This window comes from Rhinolophus sinicus, linkage group LG17, assembly GCF_036562045.2.
Source record: "Rhinolophus sinicus isolate RSC01 linkage group LG17, ASM3656204v1, whole genome shotgun sequence".
Taxonomy (NCBI): Eukaryota; Metazoa; Chordata; class Mammalia; order Chiroptera; family Rhinolophidae; genus Rhinolophus; species Rhinolophus sinicus.
This window is the reverse complement of record NC_133766.1, coordinates 4,210,647-4,234,153: the sequence shown is the minus strand read 5'-3', so window position 1 is coordinate 4,234,153 and position 23,507 is coordinate 4,210,647. Positions and strand designations below refer to the sequence as shown.

The window sequence follows — 23,507 nt, the reverse complement described above, 5'->3', positions numbered from 1 at the left end:
AAACGGATAAGGCTAAAATGTGTCCATAATACAAAGCAGATCATCTTTCCCATGGACGACCTTGTTCATTTGATTTTCTATTTTTATGATGGTCCTGAATCTATAAAATTACTGACCCCTTAAGACTTGGCATGCTTCTCTGCTGGCACTTAGAATGAGTGGTTCAGGTTCTCAGAAGAGGAGGGAGGTGAAGATTGTACCCATTCATGAATCACTGTGGAAGCCAAGGGGTCCTCCAAAGTTCATCGAGAATTGCAGGCATGTTTGCAATTAAGTTATCTCTGCAGTACAGGTGAGCGCCTTCTACTTCTAGTCAACATTCGCAGGAGGGCTAACTTTATCTACAAACTGGTCGGCTCTTTGGACTTGTTGCTTAGCAGGGAACAGGTGAGGACTAGGGGTTGCTTTGTTCTGACCTACTCACAATTCCAACATATCTCTCTTATGAGGTCCACCTACTCACATAATGAAACTAGGGCCTTTGGGTTGGCCATATCCTTGGGTTAGTGGAAGAGAGAGAGAGAGAGAGAGAGAAATGTCCTTCCTACGCAGGACCTAGTTTTCTTGCTCCCATCTCCTCTTAGATGCTTGTCTAATCCCTGGGCTTTCCACCTTCTTATTTCTGCGCATTTCCTGGTTCTGGCCAGCTTGCACCGTTTGATCACTGTTTTGACCCGTCTCTCACATCCCAATGCTCATGGAACCTCAGAAGTCCTTGGTTTTTCCTGCTGCTTTGCTCTGATTCCTGTCTGATGCCTTCAGAAACTTAGACTGCCTCGTGAGTCTTTCTACTACTCATAACATTGCCTCTTATACTTTCGACCAAGGTTTGAGTTCCTGCAGTGCAGGAGGGCCCACCAAACACTCTAACTGTGAGTGCCCATGAAGGAGCTCAGAACGGAACACAGGAAAATGCAAGTAAGCGGGCGATTACTGTGCCGTGTAAGTGCTGAGCGCAGTTTAGCAGAGGGTAGCAGGATAGTGCATAGTGGCTGCACCTGAGCCAGCACCTGCAGGTGGGGGAAGGAAGCGTTCCCAGCTCAGCAACATCTAAGCAGTCTGGGCCAGACCAGAAAGAACGAGAGTGGTTCTAGTCTAAGGACGGAACGTAAGTAAATGCCGTGAGCCACACACTGGCTCCTTCAGGAAAGTACCAGTAGTTAAGCATAGCCGCAGGGGGCGTGGGAAAACCAAGGCTAGAGAGGGACATCGGGGCTAAATCCCAAAAGGCTTCATTGTTACTCTAAGGAGTGGGAAGTTATCTGGTGGGTGATAGGGGGGCACTGAACGTTTATATGTGGCGTCGTTGGATTTATACTTTAGAAAGCCTGGCATCAGTGTGGAGAATGGGTTTCACCATTGGGCCATTTCTCAGAACCGGGGCCCCACTCTTGCCCGCCCCACCTCATCTTCCTGTGGCCCTGAAGAGCCCAGCTCCATGCCCCTTCCCCCATCAGGGTCCTCAAACAAAACTGATGGTCAGAGCCACTTTGAGACCTTACGAAAAATACAATTATCTGAGCGCGCTTCACAGAAGTAGACTAGCATGGGGACAGAGCCTGTGAGTGTCTCATCTGTAAAAGTTTCCCAAATGATTCTGGGCAGTTGGCCTCTGAACAGAACATGGGAACTAATGTAGACTGTTATTTACGCCACAACACAGATGTGCTGCTAACATCAGCCGTGTGTTTGGGTTACTGAATTAGATCAAAAATGGCTGGGGTAGGTCTCACTCTACACGGCTTCCTTCTACAGTATTAGGACTCTACTCTCAACACTAGAAAAACCTGTCCCTTACTTGCACCCTCATTCTTTGAATAATATGCCCAAACCTTAACGTGACCTATTAGGCAGCACGATCAGCTCCAATGGTCTCTCCTCTCCAGTTATTCTTCCCTTTATCTTGCACTTGTTAATAACAGTGTAAAGGGGGGATGTTGATACAATTTACTCCCCAACTTCTACTTTCTCAAATTAAGGATAGATTTAAAGTTGGGAAATTGTGTGGGGCAATAAAGATCTGGAAAATTTCTACGGAGAATGGAAAGTGACTTGGCCTAGCAAGAGAAAAAGGACTGCTGATCAACCTCAAAGACTCAGCCTAGTTAAAAGTCACCTACCCAGCTCCGTAGGACAATTGTGTTATTCCCTCCATGTGCTCAGGAATCCGGGAGCAGAGAAAGTTGATAATTGTGTCAATCAGTAGCTGAACGTTGGCAAAGCAGAAAGTCAAGACGGAAGAGAATTAGGGTGCTGTTGTAGAAGAAAAAGAAAATTCCTGGGATAGGCCTAAAAAGAAGATTCAGCTAACTTGCTCCAAGACACAGAGAATTAACACTCAAATGCCCTTTTTTTACCACACTCAGTCCATTTGGTAATGAATGGTTCACCAATTGGTTTAGTTCTGTTCTCTGGCTTATGTGCTAAGGATTCTACCTCCCATTCTGTTGTGTTATGCTAATAAAAATTAAATTACATTTGGTCGTGAAAGATTCTAGATTATATTTAATTAAATCAATGCCTTAAATTAATCCAGTTAGTTCAGTTTTCAGGTTTATAATTTCTCTTCTCTTTCAAATGTACCTTCGTATCAATCAAGGAAACGGGAGCGGTTGCAATGAAGTACGCAGCGTTGGGAGCCAGTGGCTGAAATTAGATTATCAGTGACATTTGCTTATATGTTCACAGCTGAAATTTCAAGGGTACATCACTGAAACGCAGACTTCTGTTATCAAATTACATCCATATGACATCACCATTGTGTGGTGAAACTGACCCAAAATAGAACATGAAACCATATACTTTTTCTGTCAAGAGAAAGGCTAATGACAAAATTAAGTAATGGGCTTGTTTTCATAAGGTTATTATGACTGGTGCCTACTTGATTAGGGGGAGATTTTTGTCTAAGAGAAATAGTAATCCCAATGAGGAAGGAAGTATAATGTATCTAGCATGAGGGCAGAGAAAAGGGGTCCAGACCGCACTCTGTACTCTATATGCAAATCTTCAGAATTTGTGGACATTGCTCCCTTTTCTGTTTCTGATTACACTCGGACACTTTAGGTGCCTACAAGCATTTCTTCTGATGTTTCACTCCATTTATCTTTCAAAAAGTTCAGTGTGCATGTACTTATGGAATTAGTGCAGACTCGTCCATACGACTTCATCAGTCATTTCCAGACATGCATTGCATCCCTCCTCTCCATCCTCCACGAATTACCAGGTGCGTCTCAGAGGAGAGCACCTCTGTCTGCAAGCACCGCCGTGCTGTCCCGCCGTGCACGCCCACCGCTGGTCAGGAGCGTCCGTCACTGTGCAGCGCGAACATCCACACTGGGATGCACTGCTCTGGGAAGCCATCCTGCCTCTCCTGGCCCAGCATCGCCAGCCCGCTCTTCTGAATGAGGCTCTGCAGGATATCCATGTCCCGAGTCACACAGCTGTCAGAGAGATCTAGGGTGCAGCCCTCCCGAGCTACATTGTCCTTCAGTATGATGACACCGTGTTCTTTCAGGCCGTCTCGACACCGGGAAAGAAATGCAAGAAGGTCCTTATCAGTTAGGTACCCTACAGATGAGGCCGAGGAGATGGGGAAACAGGACGAAACGGTGGGTGGGAAAGAAGGTGAGTGGGAAAGAATCAGGATCTGTTCACTCAGTCATGAATTATTTGACAGCCAGGTTGTTTTTGTGCAGGAGGCTTTGGGAATTTAGATAAGAGGAAGTGATCCTCTTTGAGGGGGTACAGTGCCCTGTCTAAAAATAGATGTTATATACTACCTGGTCTATCTACTTCACAGACGTGAGACAAACTATTGCCCATCTATGGGTCCCCTGCATGTCCCCCGGACAAACCAACTCTATCATCACTGCTCTGTGTCACACACACACACACACACACACACACACACACACACACACACACTCTCAGACCCAAATCTAATTCACTATTGCCTCATTTCCTGGGGATTTAAATCTAAGAAAGTCTAGTTTTGCCAACAAATGGGGATAAACTTTTTTTGGCCCTACATCTTAAAGTTTTTCAAGTATTTAGGTTTCTTCCAGGATTTAGGTTGGTCCAAAGGCAATCTGTCCCCAAGGATGGGAATTGTCAGGCTTACACAGAAGAGGTTAGGGGAAGAATCTAAAGGACCAGAGCTTTTTAGGAGTTCCCGTAGTCCCCAAAGCTAGCTAACTGCTCTAGGCACAAGCATAGCTAGATCTCCCTTCACATCCTTGCTCCCTCTCTGCAAACCCTCCAGTGAGCCCCAGGTGTTGTCTTCTCTTTCTGGGAAGGGGAGGAGGGCAGACGCAACGCCGTGCAGGACTAACCGGACACCCACTGAATCCAGATGACATCGTATCTCCCCAGAGGGGGTGTGAATTCCTGCAGGCTGTAGCAGTGGTAACTCTCTACCTTGTCCCTTTTGCCCTGCAGGTAGTTCTGGGCTTCCAGGAGGAACGATTCCATCATGTCCACCAGTTCCACGCTGTTGAAAACCGGCAACAAGACGTGCTTGCTGACCCTTCCAATCCCAGAGCCGCAGTCCAGGGCGCAGTCTGTCCCAGCTCTCCCGGGCCCCTGCACGAAGGCACAGACAGCCTCCCTGAGCCCTGGACACTCCAGCTACCTCTTCACATCAACTGTGTTTAGGTGAGTTTCGTATAATAAGACGCACGATTTTAAGAGTATCAGTCAAGGAATGTTAAGCAAACGGATACAAGGCATGTGCTACCACAATCAGGTTATAGAGCCTTCAGTTGCTTTTTCAAAACACTTCCAAACCTTTCTTCTTTTTGCTTTATTTTTCCTAAATATAGGTCTTTAAAAGAATTTCAAAATGGGATTTTAGAAAATAATGTCTTAAGTTTAAAAACTTGGTAATTTTCTCTAAGAAATGGGCCATTGAAAGCCCTGTGGAAATAGAACTTCGTTAACTATAAATTTGAGTCAATCTGCTAAATGGACCCATGCTGTAGCTTATTGCCATATATATATGCAAAGCAATGAGAGCATTGATGAGTTTAAAAAATTTTTAAATTCACTCAGGGAACACATTTCCGTTCATATTGGTATGATTGAAATTTTACTTTTTTTAAACTGGTACAAAAAGGTGCCTTGCACTCCAATCCTGGGAGCCTCTAGCCTCTCACCTCTGTTGCCTAGTTCTCTACTCTGTGTCCCTACACGTGGTTGCCACTGCCTCCCACATCCTGGCAACTAGTTTCTTTCCCCCTCGCTCATCCTCACGCAGCTCCTCTGAGAAGGGATATTGAAGGACCCCTCTCGGGGACAGCATCTCTGCCTCTTGGACACCTGGCAGGCCCGGAACTGTGATTGTACTGAGTAGTCGGTACCCTTTCAGGAATGTCACCACAACTACATACGATGATGATGTGTGATTTCAACACAAGATGTTTCAATACTTTCATTTTCATTTACTGTGCTATCCTTATACATACAGAGTCACATAAAATAGTAAAATACTCTTAGGAAATTCATTTTAGTTTTGATTCTGCCTATGTATATTTTGCTTTGAAGAACATTATTTCAAGTTTATCCAGTGGAATTTAAAACTAAAACGAAAGGCTGAAGGCCACTGTATAAAACCCACAAAGTATAACAAGTTAGACCCAGAGTTTTCAGTGTGCAATCTCTGAGAAATACCAAAAGGGAAATACCATCAAATACTGATCACTTTTTCATAAATTGCCACTGCCCCCCACCCGACCCCATCCTGCCCCGAAAGTTAAAATTGAGGAAAGTTATTAGCTATGCCCTGGACATCATCTTGGTATCACTCATTTGCTAAAGTAAACACATTTAAAAACCCTTTCCCACTATCCCATGTTGTTAAGTGTTGGAAGGAAAGCCAAGCTTTAAATTAAACAATCTGCCTTTTCCCAGTTGACACCAGGATAAATCATGTGAGATCCTCATACTCCCTCCCCCCTTGTATCTTGACCTGGCTACTCATTTAGAAGATTATTAAGGTCAAAGTACCAAAATATTATTTCTTAAAAAGAGACCGTGTTTGTACTTAGAGGTCACAGCTTCTCAATGCGTCTCGTCTTCTAAGAAGGACTCCTCATATTTTTTGAGAAGCACATGCTGCTCTTTCCCAACATGAATATGCAAGCACAAGGCTGTTTCCTTCCCCAGGCCTGTGGGCGTGTGGGTGTATGGACACGGACTCTGTCTGACCAGCATCCCTGTGGTCAGCCTGATACTCCACACGGAGTGACAAGACAGCTGGATTACTCACTAAGCTTCTGAAATGCACTGGGATCAAAGGCAGCCTCCCCACCAGGCAAGCAGGAGGCATTGCTCTCGGCCAGACTGGAGGAGAATTGAGGTCTGCAGTCCACACACACAAAAAAAGAAGCAGGATTTTTCTGCTTCATGAACCAAATGGAAAAAATATGTCATGGTTATGAGCAGGGAGTTTGGTGTCAGACAGACCCGACTGAGCTTAAGTTCCAGCTCTGTCTCCTACCAGCTGCGTAACCTGGATAATGTGTTTAACCTCTCCAAGCCTCAGTTTCCACAAGTGTAAAAACAGGGATGATAATAATATTGCTTACCTCCTAGAATTGTTGTGAAGAGTAAACAAGACGTGCTTCTAAAGGGTTCAGCAGAGCGACTGACCATCTCAGAAAAGCACTCAGTGAAATCAGTCAACCACACTGATTTGGAAATGCTCCTGGTTACCCTGACCTCTGAAAGGCCATGGCCACTGTCCCACAGTCCTGGCTGCAGCTGATGTCCAGACACTTCGGCCCCAGGGGTGTTCCATCCTGATCCTATCGTCTCTGCTCAGGCCCTCGGAGCTCCCGGGAGGGTGGATGGGAAGTGAACCTCACCTCAACACTGCGGATATTCTTAATATTATGCTTCTAAATAGGCTGACAGCCTAACCCCAAATATTTATCATATTTATAATGTTCCTGTATCAGAATAAAATGGGCTCCAAATTCCAAACAGATAACTTCCGAATGCATTCGACCCAAACCTGTTTGCCAGTTAGCACACTATGTTTTCAGTAGGACCGACAGCAGCCTTATTAGGTGGGTTAAGTCTATTCTAAGACCTAAATGAAGCTCCTGAAAATATCGACAATGCATTTCATAAAAGCCTGTTCTTATTAGTACCGGCAATAGATTAAATGTATTGAGTAATCATTATGTGCACGAAAGCAAGAACTTGACACAGATGATCTCATTTGACCTTCATATTATCCAATGAGTCAGTTTCTGTGGTTATTCCCTAGTCAGAGGTAAGAAAACTGAGACAGAGAGCATTTAAGTAACAAGCCCAAAGATGCTTATATAGTAAGTAAAAAACCCATAATGACTCTCGAGCCCAAGATTTGGGCCCATACACTATACTGTCCCCATAGGACCTGGAGGTGAGAAAGTGGGGTTTCACCCAGCGCTGGGACTACAAGGGGGTCACATTCTTTCAAGGCAATATCTGAACAATGTATAGAATAATGTAAAAATATTCTACTGTAGGTATCATTTTTGAACCTAACATAAACGTGCATTTCCTTACTACATCAAATTTTTCTTAGAGGGAGTCAGTAAATCACCCCAAGATTCCAAGTGGCATGATTGCCCATCAGTCATCTGGCTGTTGACTGTTTATCTATGAGACCCTTAAAGAGATGTCTTCTTAACCCCCAAATTGGATATTAGCACGACTAGTTCACCTTCCCCTGAGGCATGAGCGATTAGATGGTGCGAGAAGGGTGGAATGCCAAGTGGGATCAACCAATGGTTTGATGTGACCCATCCTTTCTGAACATCTTAAAGCAGGCTTGCAGGCTAAACTCTTGGCTGGACCATATGGCTTTAATATGACTTATAACAACACAGAAGCATGTGAGCTCAATGTTTGCAAGAACTTTGCCTCCGCATCAAGCTGCAGTTGGATAACTCACCCCAACAAATTTCCTGAGAAATTCCTGAGAAGCCTGGATATCAGGGTTGGACAGTTCAATGAAATTTCCCATCATACCCTCTTCTGTAGCTGGTACTTCTTGGTAGAAAAGTTTAGCTCTGGCATAGAACTGCATCTCCCCATTGATGACTTGACTCGTTAAAGCATACAATTTCACTGCAAATGAAATATTATTAATATTTGTTAATATCAGGTGACAGAACAAATTCCATCTTATCACACATTGATTTCCCCCGAGAAGCCTGCAAATTTGTACCATGGAGGAAAAGGCACTGGTTTGAAGTCAGACATCTGGGTCTGCGTTCTGGCTCAGTGACTTACTTGCTGTGTAAACTTGGGAAAACTTCTTCACCCCTCTGATCTTCAGGTATCGCCTGTGTAAATCACAACCATGTGGCCTTTTTCATGAGTTAATACCCTATGGTTTCATAAAACCATAGCTTATTATTAGGTTGGTGCAAAAGTAATTGCGGTTTGAAAGGTTAAAAATAATTGCAAAAACCGCAATTACTTTTGTATCAACCTAATACTTATTTTATAAGTTTAATAGTATAGTTTGCTACAGTAGAATAAAGAATGTCACAAGTTTTACAGTGAGTTTTATCTCTGAGCTCCAAATGTTTTATGAGAATCTAATCATTAATCCTTACTTCTAATCACAAGGTAGTTTAGGGGTAGCTATTCTTTCATCTCTTTTTCAAGCATCTCTTACCCAAATATCTCTTTGTACCAATATTACAGGAAAAGTACTTGAGCTCTATCTTCTGAAAATAAAATAATGAAAAAGATGTAATATTTACTGAGCCACTCTTTTGGTCCAGGTAGTAGGCTAGGCGTGTTATATATTGATGTACTATGTCATTTCATTATTTCAGAAACCATATGAGGTTTTATTTTAAGACATTTATTTTTTAGAAAAATGTGTGCCAACTTCTGAAGGGTAAATGAGTGTGCATTTAAGGGTGTTTTGTAAACCAAAATGCACTCTTGCAGTTGCAAAATATTTTCATGAGCCCATTCAGGAAGATATGATAGAGTGTGGATGAAAGAGAGGAACTTCTGGTTCAAGACTGTAGGCTGGATACATGCATTTGTCTCCCCTCCTATCAAATACTCCCCAAGAATTGTTTTAATAAACCCATTCAGTAAATAAAATGAGAGGGGGCCAGTGATGGACTCATGATTTCAACAAATTTCTGGAAGACAAAGAGCAGATAGGAAAAAGCTAAAGAATTTGCAGCCCAGGATAGTTGCAAAAGGAAGTAAGAATTAATAAAAAATCTGTCTACAGACCAACCACTGAGAGGGAAAAATGCACCCTCTCAAAAGCAACAGGTAGCACAGCTGTAATGGGGTGGAAGGGGAGTGGTGGTGGAGAGATGTATCTTCCATAAAAAACATTAAATAAATTGCTTAAGGACAACTGGACCAATTAGTGTTGAGATCCTAGAACACTACTCATTTTGGCATATAAAGGACTCCAGGGACCTCACCTGCTCACACTCATCAAAGTCAGGTAAGATCTACCTGGAGATGTAGAGTTTACCATTCTTTCTATCTAGAGGAAAAGTATGTAACAAAGGAAACCATCTTCATTACCTAGAATCACTAACCCTGTCATTCCTAACTATGGATAAACAATGATTTCCAAACCCATGGAGGAAAAATGGCAGCCTGAAAGAGAAAGACAGAGATGAACAACCAGAAATGAACCCAAAGGAAATAGAAATAATTCAAGAAACAAATCAGAATTTAAACCAAACTAAACAAAAACCTCATACATCCTTGGAGAGACATGAGAACTGGTACATCCATAAATCAAACATAAGATGCCAAGAAAATGACAATTCAATGAATAACAAAGAATTCTTAGAAATTAAAGCTTTGATTACTGGAAACTTTGGAAAATAATATTGAGTAAACTTATCAGGACATAAACAAAAAGAAATATATGGAAAACAGAAGTAAAAGGATTAGAGCTATAAAGATTTATTTCAGGAGGCCCAATATCAGCTGACTAGGATTCTCAAAAAACAGAGAAAATGGAGGAGGAAAATTATTAAAGAAATAGTAGAAGAAAATTTCCCAGAGCTGAAAGAGATTGTAAAGTCCCACAAGTACTAGGCAGCATAGATTAAAAATAATAAGAATTAAATAAAAACCACACTTATACATATCCTTAGGAAATTTCAAAACACGAAGAGTAATGAGAAGATTCTAAAGTTATTTATAGGAAAATAAGTGGTTGACCTTATAGTAGGGTTGTCAGATTTAGCAAATAGAGGACACACAATTTGTCTTGAATTTCAGATAAAAAAATGAATAGTATATTAGTATGAATATGTTCAAAATATTGCACATTGCATGGGACATACTTGTACTAAACACTTATTTATTTATTATCTTAAACTCAAATTTACCTTATGTTTTATCTGACAACCCTATGTTCAAAGGGCTAGAATCAGGCTTGTAACAGATCTCATCAGAAACACTGGAAAATAATGGAGTGGAGCCATTAATAGTCTGAAGAAAGATTGTTTTGAAGCTGAAATTTAATCCCTGGTCAAATATGAGAGAATATTTATCTCCCATGGATTCATTCTTCAAAAGTTCCTTGAAGCTGTATTCTAGCCCAATAGGGTTAGAATCAAGAGAAGATATGTGACAAAAGATGATGAAATTAACCCAGGAATCCAATGGGGGAAAAATCCCCAAATCATAGATGTTTATCAGATCTAAAGAGAAATCAGTTTATATTACAACAGAAAACATAGGGTTCAAAAGCAAGATCTTCAAGAAGTAGGATGAACTGGATTCTGGGCAATAGAGCAGGTAAGAAGAAAAAGGGACATTAGTGATATTCTAAGGAAGACATATTTTAAATCTCAACCATCAAAATTAAAAGACAGTGGAAAGCTCCAAGCAAAACATGCAATAGTACAAAAATGTTATGATCAGGATATGAAGCAAACCAAACTATGACATAATTTTGAGTAGAAGGAATATAAGAAAGAAAATCTATTTAACCTTAATTAAGAACATCTTTCTTCAGGTAACACAAAAATTGTGACATTGGACCAGTGTACTACTTGGCTCTGAATTGAACAATAATTACATAGTCCCCAATTTTTATTCTAAAAGTTAAGAATCCAATAAACACCACTTATATTGCAATGTTCCATTGTAATATGTTCCATCTGTGGAGTTACATCAGTGTTTTCCAATGTGAAAACATTGGAACCAGTGTTTGGGCCCTTGAATGATCATGGCTTTGCTGCAAGGGCTACAAGAGTCAGTTTCCATGTACCTCATTTTCTAGAGACTAAAAATACTACTCGTATATACTATATCTCCCATATATATTAAGTATCATGCATAGATTGTTATTTTAAAAGTGCAAATCTTTTAAAAGCATCAATAAATAGGTAGATGCTTTTTTGCCATTTTATACACAAATTAGCTACTCTTTGAGAAAATACAGCATACAAAGGAGAGTCCTCACATTCAAAAACACTGGGAACCACTGACCAAACCAATCCTCCCTTCCTTAGTGCTTGGTAAAGGGTCGTGTAAACAACTTAGGGCTTGAGAAATGCTTAAAACTTCAACCGGGATGACAAAACTCAAGCAGCACCGTCTCAGTCACAGGGCTGTTCCCCGTTCCTCTGTACGTCTCAGAAAACCAGGCTAGGAAATCACAGTTTGTAGAGTCTTCCCAGAGTGGAATACTGCCTTGGATCGTAGGCAAGCCACTGCTCACTGCTCTCCTTGGTCCAAGCAAAGCAGCCAAACAGCCACACTCATCATCACCTGCTTAAGTCAACTCGCTGGTGGAGTCTATTAAAACCCTTAATCTGGAAATGGGAATGGCCCATTATGCCAGCAATGTTTAGACCACAAGTGGATGCCAACCTCAGCAGGGGTCAGACTCAATAGGTAAGATTTTATGGTTATGGGCTTGAGTTCTCATTTTCACCTAATTGACAGGAGCATTTCACTCAGAAGATATATGAGGTGTCATGGCCAGCCCCAGGTTTCCCCTCCTGATGGTTCCTGCAGTGGTGCAAGTTGACGCAGATAGGTAAGCAGTCATCCGCCCAGGCTGTTTTTATTATAGAATTACATCTCGTAGCTTATTCTTATAGGATTGCAATGTCTCTGTGAAATTTGGGATAGTCTATGACACAGACTAGATGCTCTGTCAGTTCTTTGTATCATATGGTACTTATTTCTTGACCTATATTATGAGCTGAACTTTCAGAGTCCTTCCAATGATTTACTGGTTACAGGAAGAAAAACAGAGTAAAAGTTCATATGCCCTGCAGAAGAATAAAGATCTCGTGAAATCTCTAAGTAAAAGTTTGTTAATAGCTAAGTGTATATGTTTGCTGAGTATCTTCTTCTTCTTTTTTTTTTCTGATGGTTGGATATCGCTATGTCAGACTTTATTCCTGGTGTGAGACCTGTTTGTCAACTGAAAATTTATGTCAGAATCTCCAGAGGATGTATAGGCAAGGTTTAGACAGTAAGTTTGAATTGATTGGAGACAGAATATTGGATTGAGTTGCCTTTCATTTATCGGGGTGAGAGGGAAGCCCAATTAGGAGATGACCTTATGAAGGGTAAGACCTTACATCAAAGAAATTTGCAGGCCAGCATTTCCCAATTTAGCCATTAAAGGAAGGAAGGAAGGAAGGAAGGAAGGAAGGAAGGAAGGAAGGAAAAAAGAAAGAAAGAAGGGAGGGAGGGAAGGAGGAAGAAGGGAAATGTATCTAGGTACAATGGAATATTATTCAGCCATGAAAAAGAAGGAAATCCTACCATTTTCGATAACACAACGGACCTTGAGGTCATTATCTTAAGAGAAATAAGACAAAGACAAATACTGTATGATCTCACTTATATGTGGAATCTAAAAAACACACAAATTCATATCAGTTTTTTCAGCAACAGGGGAGGGTGGGAAGTGGGACTTTATTAGTGTTTCTGGTGGAATCCAAAGGTCTGGGTGTGCCAGCATGCTAAAAAGTTATCATTACCAAGCCTCAGAATGGCCAGAGAGGACTTCTAGGTTTTATTTGTTCCCTGTATGCTTTAGGTATCTGGTGTTTCTTGTCTATAAAATAATGCACTGCCTACCCTGAAAGTTTTAGAAGGCATTTTCCACGTCAACTGTGTGCTGGTTCAATGTTTCCTAAATTCTTTCCAGGCTTCAGCAGCAATGAGGTAACCAAAAGTGTGTGGGGGGCGAGGGACAATACAGTCTCCCCACTTCAGCACGGATCTACTCAGGTCCCCACCACACTGTTCAGACCCTTCCCGCTGGGCTGAGTGTCTTCCCACTCAGGCCCCTTGGGTGTTGTACCTGACCTACTGTCAACTTGAAAAAGGCCCGAAGTCAGGTAGAGATACTAGAGACAGATTTTTCATGGGGAGATTTTGCATCAGAAACATTGGAAGCTGATTCGGCAGTTGCCAGGCCTCCTGTGCACCTCTGCAAAATCCTGTAGTGGCATCTGTCATCATATTTCCACATCCCACAAAAGTGGTGTGTGTGAGCCAGACGCGTCAGGATAAGGCTCCATCGTACTTTCTTTGTAAGCACTTTCCTCAGCACTTACTATTATGCTTAACACATAGTAGGCCTCCTTTGAATGTTCACTGAGTAAACGAATATTGTCTGGTGGTTTGTACTTTGAATAATATATGGGTTCAACAGAGTAGTGAGTGGCTATAAGAAAAAGCTGACATAAGCTCACATAAGGTACACTTTTCGTACCGTTTATGAAACATCTGTCCTTCTAATTATGCTTATTCAGATAACTTAAAAAATAGTAACTATAATTGATTAAACATGTATATATGCACTACACGTGCTAGCATTTATATCTAAGTGAATATGTAATATAAATGTTATTATCAATAGATGAAAACAAAGCATTCAGAGATTAACTAATTGCCCGAGATCGAGTAGCTAGTGAGCAACACTAGGCTTTAACTGGGCTTTAAATGTTATGTCTATTTATATCCAAAGTGCATATCTCCTCCGTCTCACACTGTGTACCTGAAAGTCTGCTAACTAAGAAGGGAAATTCTCCGGTTCTTCATTTCTATAAAAAGGAAAGACGATCTTTCAGCATTTGCATTGCAAAGGTAACAGTAAACATTTGAAAAATGTATCACTATGCAATGACTTGTGTGGGAGGAAGTCACTTTGAAAAATCCCAATAGTTGAATGCTGAGTTTCACTTGGAAATTCTAAGTGTCTTATAGGAAATGTTTTTATTAAGTCTCGCGTTTCGTTGTGATGGCAAAGGGGTGGCCATTGTTGATTTCCTCCTCAGAGATTGATTCTTCTAAAAAGGGGTAAATATGAAAGGGGTTCCCAATGATTGGTGGGTGCCTCTTTTGTGCCAGGCTTTATGCTAGGCACTTTCATAGCATCTGTTCACATTATCTCGTTAATCCCCACAATGATACAAAACTGGGGTTATAATCATTATTTTACAGGTGAGTAATAGAGAGTCAGAAAGATTTAGTAACTCACTATCACATAGAAATAAAGTGCTATAGCCAGGTCCTAACCCATACCCATTTAAGTGCAAAGCCTTTGTTCCTTCTGCTAAACCACATGGGACGTTTGTTCTAAATGTGAAGTTGGATTCAGATTTTAGTGATGTCCAGGAGTAATAGACTCTTGTTCAGTATATAATTCATAAATATCAGTGACTTCTAGGTATTCAGAAATATGCTGTGCCTAGCGCTAGAAGAGTTATTGAGGGGTAACTTACGTGAGCATCTCTGATTGGGCCGTGTGTATAGAGGCCCCTTGGAGCACAGGTATACCAACTGGAGATGAAGTTTGATGAAATTTGTTGTCCTGTTCTACTTCCTATTTATTCACAAACAGCCACCTTTGGAAAATTCATTCACTGTAAGACACCAACTGAACCTGGGCTGGTATAACAAGGTTATATGAACCCCTTCACTGGCTGGCCGGTTTTCCTAGACTATATTCTATATTTCTGTTAAATTAAAGAAATGTGGTAAAACTTAATATTGCTGCCCACATTAGTCAAGTTGCCATTTATATTGGGAGGCAGCATGATTTTGAGGTTCAAAAAGGCAGACTTTGGAGTTAGACCGCCCGGGTTCTAATCCTGCTCCACCACGTACCACCGTGTGATCTCTGGCAAGTTACTTAACTCCGCTGTATGTCCGTTCCTCAGAGAGAAGATGGGGAAAATAGCAGTACCACCTAATAGGGGTGTTATGAGGCTCAACTGAGATAATATATGCAAAATGCTGAGAACAGTAATAGGCTTGTTCCCATCTTTTTCTGAAGATCTGTTGTACTCAGTGACATAGTTAAGTCTTCCATTGGCGATTTTTAGCGTGTGTTGTCACTTCGCCATGAATCTCGGAAGCTAGCTGGGACTATTTCAGCAAGTGTCCCCATGACTGAAGGTCACGGCATAGTGAGACTGACTGTCTAACTCAGGCAGTTGGAAGGAGGAAGGAAGGAAAGAAGGAATCAAAGAGTGTGGGTTAGCCACCGTTCTTCCCATAATTACCCCAAACAACAAACTCTCTATGCAGACCCTCCAGTAGCGGTTCCCCAACCTTTTAAAAGAAGGGCTTTATTTTCACTTCTATGAAGTCTTGAAATCATCAAAAGGGGAAGCCAACTCTAAAATGCCTCAGTGGAGCTAGAAAAGGAGCACTTCTACTGCCTGGGTTTCATTTCCAAAAGAGAAAGTATAATATCCACTGCAACCTGAAAACTCCCATACAGTTGGGAATGCTTGTTCGGAGGATGGCTACATGGTGTCTTTAAAAGAGGCCTCGCTCTGAGGAAGGAAAAGAAAAAGCTAATACTTATTGAGCATTGACTATTTTCACATATACAATTGCATTTAATCCTTCTAACAGCCACCCAGTTTTGAGGAAAATGATGCTCAGACACTTTAGTAACTTGCAGAGGTGACTTTTCTATCATCAGCAGTGCCAGAATTTGAACTCAGGACTTTGGTGACCTGCAATTAATTATTAGTAAGGGGCTGTTTAATTTGATTAACACATGTTTATTGAGTTCTTTCTATGTGCCAGGAACCATGGTAAATATATGCATATAGAGGAGGACAAATGGGTCTCTAGTCTCACAGGAACTAGAGTCCAATAGGGGAGCTGACATATGTAAAAACATTCCACTAATATATGTTATAAACTCTGGGGGCATAAACCAAGAGTTAAGCAAGTTAATCAAGGGTCTGGGGAAGCCTTCCGGTTGGATAAATGTCACAGTGGCAGGTGAGACACATGTTCTGATTCCTTTCTGCACCATTAGGAGTCCATAGAATTGGCTACTTTAGAAATACTTCAGCTTCTCCCATGAGAAGAAAAAGGTACAAAAAAATCTGAGTAGTCACAGAGCTGATATACTGATTTAAAGCTTTTGAGGATTAAAGTTATTTGTAGATTGCCTCCATTACCAGATTGTAAAATCCTGAAGAACAGAGTCTCTGTCCCATTGACGTTTGAATCTCGTCCAGTACACAGAACAGTACTTCAAATAATAATCAGAGTTCCATAAATGTCTCTTACACTGAATAGAATAAAATTGCTCAAAAAGAAGAAATGCCTGGTGTTTCTATCTCTAAAAAGCAACTTTTTTGTTCTCCTGTGACAGAAACATTTTATTGGTGACTAACTATGTCCCCTCTCATTGCTCAGCAATTAGGCAAGGCTATATGACTAGTTCTGGGCAATAATCTCTGAACAGATGTCATGTGTGTCCTTCTGGGACAAAATACTTAAGGGCATGTAGACAAGCCTTTAGCTCCAATCTTCCCTTGCCATGTAACTAGTTATGGCTTAGAACGTGGAGCCTTTCTCATCCTGGATCCCCGAGTGCCTCTGTGGAACATAGCCTATCCCTTCATAATACATGTGGAGATGATGAAGCAAAAGTAAAACATAAACTTTTATATGTTTGGCCATTGAGATTTCAGAGTTAACTTGTCATTGCAGGCTAGCCTTGTCCATACTGACTAATATAGCCCTCAGTTGCTAAAATCAAAGAGATGCTGAGGCTAGCTGTTAGTCTCAGGGGAAACTACTGTCTGGGGTGAATCATAGGGTCAGAGAAAATAAGCAGTACCCATTTATGGAAAACCAACTATGTAAAAGAGAGTCATCTTTGGTTTAGAATCGACTAATGGTTTTCCAACTGTTTGTGGAACCCTGTGGATGCTTCAGAAGTGCACTATGAGTCACTGGTGAGTCACAAAAGATAGAGCAAGGAAAGGACCCTGCCCCCAATCCTAAGCAGAAGAACTTCACTTTTTCCTGTATTTTACATTGGGCTTCCATGGAGGACTTTGTCAAAAGGTTTGTATTTTAATAGTAATTTTTTTAAAGGTTGGAAATCATTGATAAACCATTAGCGCATTCACAAAGGAGAAAAATAGATAAAATCAAAATGACTATTCTGGGCAACAACAAAAAAAATTGAGGCCAAATGTAAATTATAGTCTACTTGTCCCAAATAATTCTCATCTGATTTTCAGAAAAGATTGTTTTGTTCTTTTAAATTCATCTTTAACTACTTTCAGAGACGAGGTCCTTTTCTCTCTAATAATTATTTTTAAAATTTGGCAGTCACCTGCCCCTTAGTGAGTTTCTTAGCAGTTATTGTAATTGATAGCTTTTTCCAGTCTAATGCAACTAAGGCCACCAAGCTACTGTGATTGAGGTGTGGCCCAAAGAGTGTCTCCAAAAAAGCAATATTCTGCCAATGTATGAAGTAACCAGAACATCGTCACCTTCCAAATGGACTGTTCCAATCTTTCCACTTGGATAAAGATGAGATGTATACTATGTCCTAAAATAATTACTTACAGGCAGTGTGATCTACCAGAAGGAGTTCTGGTCTTTGGTACCTCGATGAGATCTCGTCATCTCTGAATTCTCTTTCCCTCACTTGAAAAAATAAGATGAGGGGGTAGGAGGGAAAAAAATAATGATACTTATCCTGTATATCCCATAGTGTGTGGCTGTGAGGATCAAATAAAGTCATAAATGAGAAGTGCTTATAAGAAATATATATATGTATACATGAGATGAAAGTATTTGTGTGTCTAGAATTAAGTTCCCTTCAGAAATGGATTTATGAAAAGAGACTTTGGCAGGCTGCTAGCATATAGTTTCTTAAATGCAATGCAAAGAATTAGGGAGCCCCTTTCACGTCTGGAAATCTTGGCTGTATCAGGCCACAAAGGGGCTTTCAGACAACCTTGAGAAAACAAACTGGGGCCGATACGTACTGTTCCTGCTTTCACAGGGGGAACATATAAATCAAAGGGGGATACTTCACTCTTTAATCATAAGTTACTTCCCTTTCAGTGCTGGTAAGAGTGCCCTGAAGTGACCACTTTCACAGAAGCTAAGAAAAGTAGTGTAGACACACCAGATAAGCTTTTTATTGCCCTATTGTCTAATTCCCTGAAAACTGGAGGAAATAACTAAAATGGAGATACGCTACTGCCCCGTTTTTTGTTTTTTGTTTTCCCTTAATATTCAAAGACCAAATCTGCCCCTTTTGGACTCTCTATTATTCTGACTCGGGAAGGCCAGCAAGGATTGTGTAGAATGTATGAGCATGTACACACACAACAACAACAACAACAACAACAACAACAACAACAATTGCAACAACTACAACGACACCTTGTAAAGATAAATAGTAAAGACTATTACTATGTAGTCTTTTTTAAAAACTCTTAGTTGATATATTACTGCCTTAATACTTGCATCTTGGAGTTACCTAATTTGCTCATCTTTCTGTTCTTGCAAGTATTAAACATGTCTTTTCAAACCTCAAGAGAGGAGTTTGTGTAAGCCTGACACTCAGTTAACCAACCCCCAGAGAAGCAAATCACTGGCTGAGGGTGCATGGAAGTCCCAAAATAGAGACCTGACCTGCCAGGCACCCCTGAATCTTTGCACCCTCCGTAAAGAATGCCACTGACACACTGAAACCCGCTTATGTGGGTCGTGGGTTCTTCGTATCTGAAACATGTTCTTGTTCTCTCTGCTCTGCCAGAAGTCCCACACCTCACACAGTCCCTTCAGTCATTCCTTGTTCCTGATCTAGTAGCTCTGACTCACTTACCCAGGGGGATTTTTTCCAGCAGGTAGAGATAGCTCTGAAAGAAGTCATTGCGAATGGCTTTGTGAAGGATAAAGGACATGCTATGTCGGCAGAGTTCGTCGTCGGTCTTCTGCCAGCGGGATCTAAAGGCCAAGTGGGCTCCCAGGTGGGCCATGGAGAAGGGGGATATTATTATTCCTACAGAGAAAGGAAGCTTGCCTGGCTGTTTCTTTGAATTAGCCTTCTCTTCCTACACGAACTTGAGACTGTCATTTTAAACCAGTCCCCTGTCCATCTATATCAGGAGAGGCTGTCATGGGGTGTGGGGGGAGGGGCCGATTGCTTGGGCGACACCACTCCAAGCCAGCAGGTGCTAAGTAAAGTTGAAAACAGGCTGAGTGAGATCCTGCTTCATCCGGGCTGCAGCATGCCTCCTTTAGCTGCCACTTCAAAGGGGCAGGAGCACAGCCTGCTAACACCCTGAATATTTGCTTTAATTTGATTCCTAAATTGGAATAGCCTAATTTCCATTTCAAAGAGTTGTGAATATTTTGCAGGAGATCCTGTTCCCTGATTTCCATCTACTCCTCCTGGAACACTGAATCCTCAAGTTACAAGGACCCTTCAAAGTCATCTTAGCGACTCACACCCCTTTCATCAGTACAGTTTCGCCCAAATCATTCCGTAGAGATGGATATGTGTTTCCCATTTCTAAGGATCTTCAAGAGACGCAATTCTATGAAAGCCTGTTTTGATGTTCAACACCCTTCTGTCAGCAAACTATTCCATCTAGCTTGCTCTAAACAAGACCTAGTCATGTAAGCCTCTTCCTTTCTCTCTGCCTGTTGTGGATGTGACTTTTGCTCCCAAGTGCTCATTTGCTTTCTGGATGGGTGGCTTCTGATTGCCACTCCAGGTCCACTCTCTACTTTCCTCACATTACTGTGTGGAGGCTGACCTGTCTCAATGCCCTCTGGCTTCTAATTGGGTTCAGCCAGTGGGTAGTGCCAGCAGGGGCCGGGGGAAGAGTGCGTCATCTACCTGTTCCCCTTTCGGCTTCCCTGTGGAGATGCCATAGACAGACAGCTTCTGAGGATGGAGCGTCATGGCTCCTGTCTTGGGGTCTTCCCATACAAGTATCCTCTTCTAGTTCTCATAACTGCTCCTTTCTCTGGCTGTTTCAGGCCTTGGGGTAGAGATGTGCCAGGCTGTTGCAAACCCTGGAGAAATCCATTATTCCTTGTCATTTCCCTGGACTGACTTACCCACAGCTTTGTAGATAGTCCCTTTACTAAACTGGCTAGCATTCTCAATTCGTGAATGCCATCTGTTTCCTGTAAGGACCGTTGCTACCATTTCACCCCTTTAATGTTCCTAACAGGAAAACCCATAGGAATGCAGTATTCCGTCGGCCCCATACCGTGTGCCTCACGCCCCCTCTGGAAGGTGAAGATGATTGTAATCATGTGTACCTCGTATGACTGTCGTGGGGACTAAAGGTATTCCATGTAGATATGTCAGGGCCGGGCACACAGTACATATTCAACAAATGCTAGCTACTAGCATCGTGATCTTTGGGGAAAGGTTAATGGTACGTTATAGGTCTTGAGAATACTTTATGTCTCTCTGGCTGTTCTTGGGTTACATTCACTATAACACTGTCTCTTATCATGGAATTTCACCACATATCGAGGCGATTATTTGCACTCGATGTATTTAAGAGTTGAAAAGAAAAGACATCCCAGTGAAATGTACTTTTAGAGTGCCTGCATCTATCCTTCAGCATTTTCTGTTGCTTTGGGAAAAACTGAGTAACAAAAGAAGAAAGTTAAGAGATCTTCTTTGGTACTTGTTTTCGTCAATACATCTAACAGGAGGCAGGCTCTTAACCCCAACATTTCAGAGATGTTTTGATAACCTCTCATATACAGCAAAGGTCAGGATGTTGGGTCCTAGGGGAGGCTGGCAATCACTGACTCCAGCTCCTCAGTATTCCTTATTTGGCGATTGGTATTGGCAAGTTTCTCCGTTTTTACAGCAGGAATTTTCTTTCACTGTAAAGTGGACATTAATTCCTTGTTTGGAGACAGAGTATTAAGGGTTCTAAGATCTCCAGATCTCAGAACAGAAATTTCTGAGTGGGAATGAAAGACGGATTGGTTTACACAAAATGACTTTGTCAGCTTTTGTTTATCTCTGTGAGTCACATTAGGTTGTGTGGCTATTTCTCATACCGGTGTAGCTTGCATCTGTTTCTGGCTCATTGCATTTGTTTCCTTATGTGACTCATTTTTCTCTCGTAGCTGAAATGCTCTATTTGCCTCCACCTCGTACCACTCTTGACCATATTCATAGTCACTGAGTGAGGTTCTGATATAGATCTCAAGTCTACCACAGGCATCTAGTTTCAAGATGAGAAAGGAAAACAATGAATGTAGAGGAGAGAAATAGGATCATAGCAAGGGAAGGTGGAAACTCTGAATTTATCTTGGTTGGTTTGTCTTCTCAGAAGAGATCCTTAGGTGAGAAGTAAACTACTTTAAAAAATAAATTAGCATGCACAGAGACTCAGAAGTAAGAACTCTAAAAGAAGCACCACAGCTCTACAGAAAGCATGCTCACCAGTAGTGCGGTAAGCTAAATATTTGGGGAAATCCACTCAATATAAAATAACGTATCTAATTAAAATTCCATATACTTTAAACTGAGGCCAAGAAGATTTCTAGATAAGCCCCTATTTCTCTACAACCTATATTATTCAAGACATTTTTTTCCTCCCGGAGAACTTTTCTTAAATAATCATGACGTACCTGTTTTTCAATCCAGCAAACAATTGAAACACGCTCTTATACACGGCAACGTGTTAGACTCTTGATGAAAAATTAAATGTTATTTTCTCCCTGAGACTAATACTAACTTGCTGATGCTCCCATAATAATAATGGCAAGTGCTTTAAATTGTAATGCCTTCTTAATCCTTATAACAACTCTGGGAGGTAGGTGAGATCCCCATTTTACACATGCAGAGAATGAGGCTTAGAAAGGCTAGTGAGGTTTTAGCTCAACATCACACAGCAAATAAATTGCAGAATCAAAATTTGAACTTGAATTTGCGTGCGTGTGTGTGTGTGTGTGTGTGTGTATACATATACATATTTGATGGCTGAAACAAGGGTGAAATAAAAGTAATATGTTGATAACTGAATCAGGATTTCCCAGCTCCAAACTCAGGGAGACAGACGGATTCCAAAGGTTGAAATAATAGGCCAAAATTAGCATAATTAACTTCAGGATAAAGTTTATCAATGTGTGTTCTTGTATGTAGGTTTTAGTGAAAATTAATGGTGAGATACAGAATAAGTAATTCTTGCCTGATACACTTAATGTGTATTTGTGCTAAAATGGGCATTTCAGTAGACTTGAAGCTCGGAATGACAGAGCAGTATGAAACATTGTGCAAACAGGTTTCACAGAGTGACCCTTAATACAGACCACCAGGCCTTCTTCCACTGTGCACTTGTCCAACCTGACATGGAGTGTTTGCCTCTTTATCATGTTCTGTTTAAGCACAGGCACCTCATCAAAGCTCCCTCTGGTTATAGCTTGGAAGTCACTAACAAGCCTGTTACCCCATGTGCGCTTAGAATACATGAGACAAGAGGAAGTTCAGAGGACTATTTTCAACCACTTGTAGTGCTTCGTGGATACCAAAAAGCTGTCCATTGGGGTCTGAACCAGTCGGATTCAAGGTCAGCAGTGAGGTCTTAACAGTCATTATTAAATGAAAACGGGGCTTGAGATAAATGACCCTTTGCAGCTGAAGAAATATTTAAACCCACAATTTTCAGGTTAAGTCGTTCAATTTAACAGACGGAAAGGCTGGAAAGACCTTTGTAGGACCCCTTCTTTTCTCACTGAGGAGGAGACTCCAGCTGGGCTGCTTAGCTCTATTAGGGGCCTGAGCTTTCAGATAAAGAAAAAAAAATGCCTCCGCATCTTTAATAAAGGGACTAACATCCCTGCCTAAAACATGGTGCGTGCATATGTGTGCGTGCGTGTGTGTGTGCTTTCCTCATTTCCCTCATTTATTTTAATTGAAGAAACTATAAAATATTCAAGTTCATATCACTCTCCTTTAAAATACAGCAGTGCTTGATTTCCCATAATTTCATATTTCAGTTATGACGCCTGATTGGTAACGGTGCATAGAACACTCTAGGCAAATTCATCTTTGCACATTTTCTCTAACCAAGAGATGTTAGATAGTTATTAATAAAAGACAAGGAAATTATACTTGTTTTTCATCTTACTTAAGGAATTCAGAAATAAGGTAAGTCTCCGATTGACATCCTCATATTTCCGTTTTCCCTTCAGTGAATCAACCCTGATTTCCC

The 23,507-nt window shown here is 41.2% G+C and overlaps 1 protein-coding gene across 1 annotated transcript; it reads right to left on the bottom strand.

The window, feature by feature from the left end:
• Positions 1–973: 973 nt before the first annotated feature.
• NTMT2 (N-terminal Xaa-Pro-Lys N-methyltransferase 2) lies at positions 974–19,398 on the bottom strand. Its single transcript, XM_019716378.2, has 4 exons — positions 19,136–19,398; positions 7,943–8,118; positions 4,332–4,581; positions 974–3,567 (listed from the first exon to the last, which is right to left on the bottom strand). The coding sequence occupies exons 1-4, from the start codon at positions 19,287–19,289 to the stop codon at positions 3,296–3,298; spliced, it is 852 nt and encodes a 283-aa protein (XP_019571937.2). The 5' UTR covers positions 19,290–19,398; the 3' UTR covers positions 974–3,295.
• Positions 19,399–23,507: the final 4,109 nt, after the last annotated feature.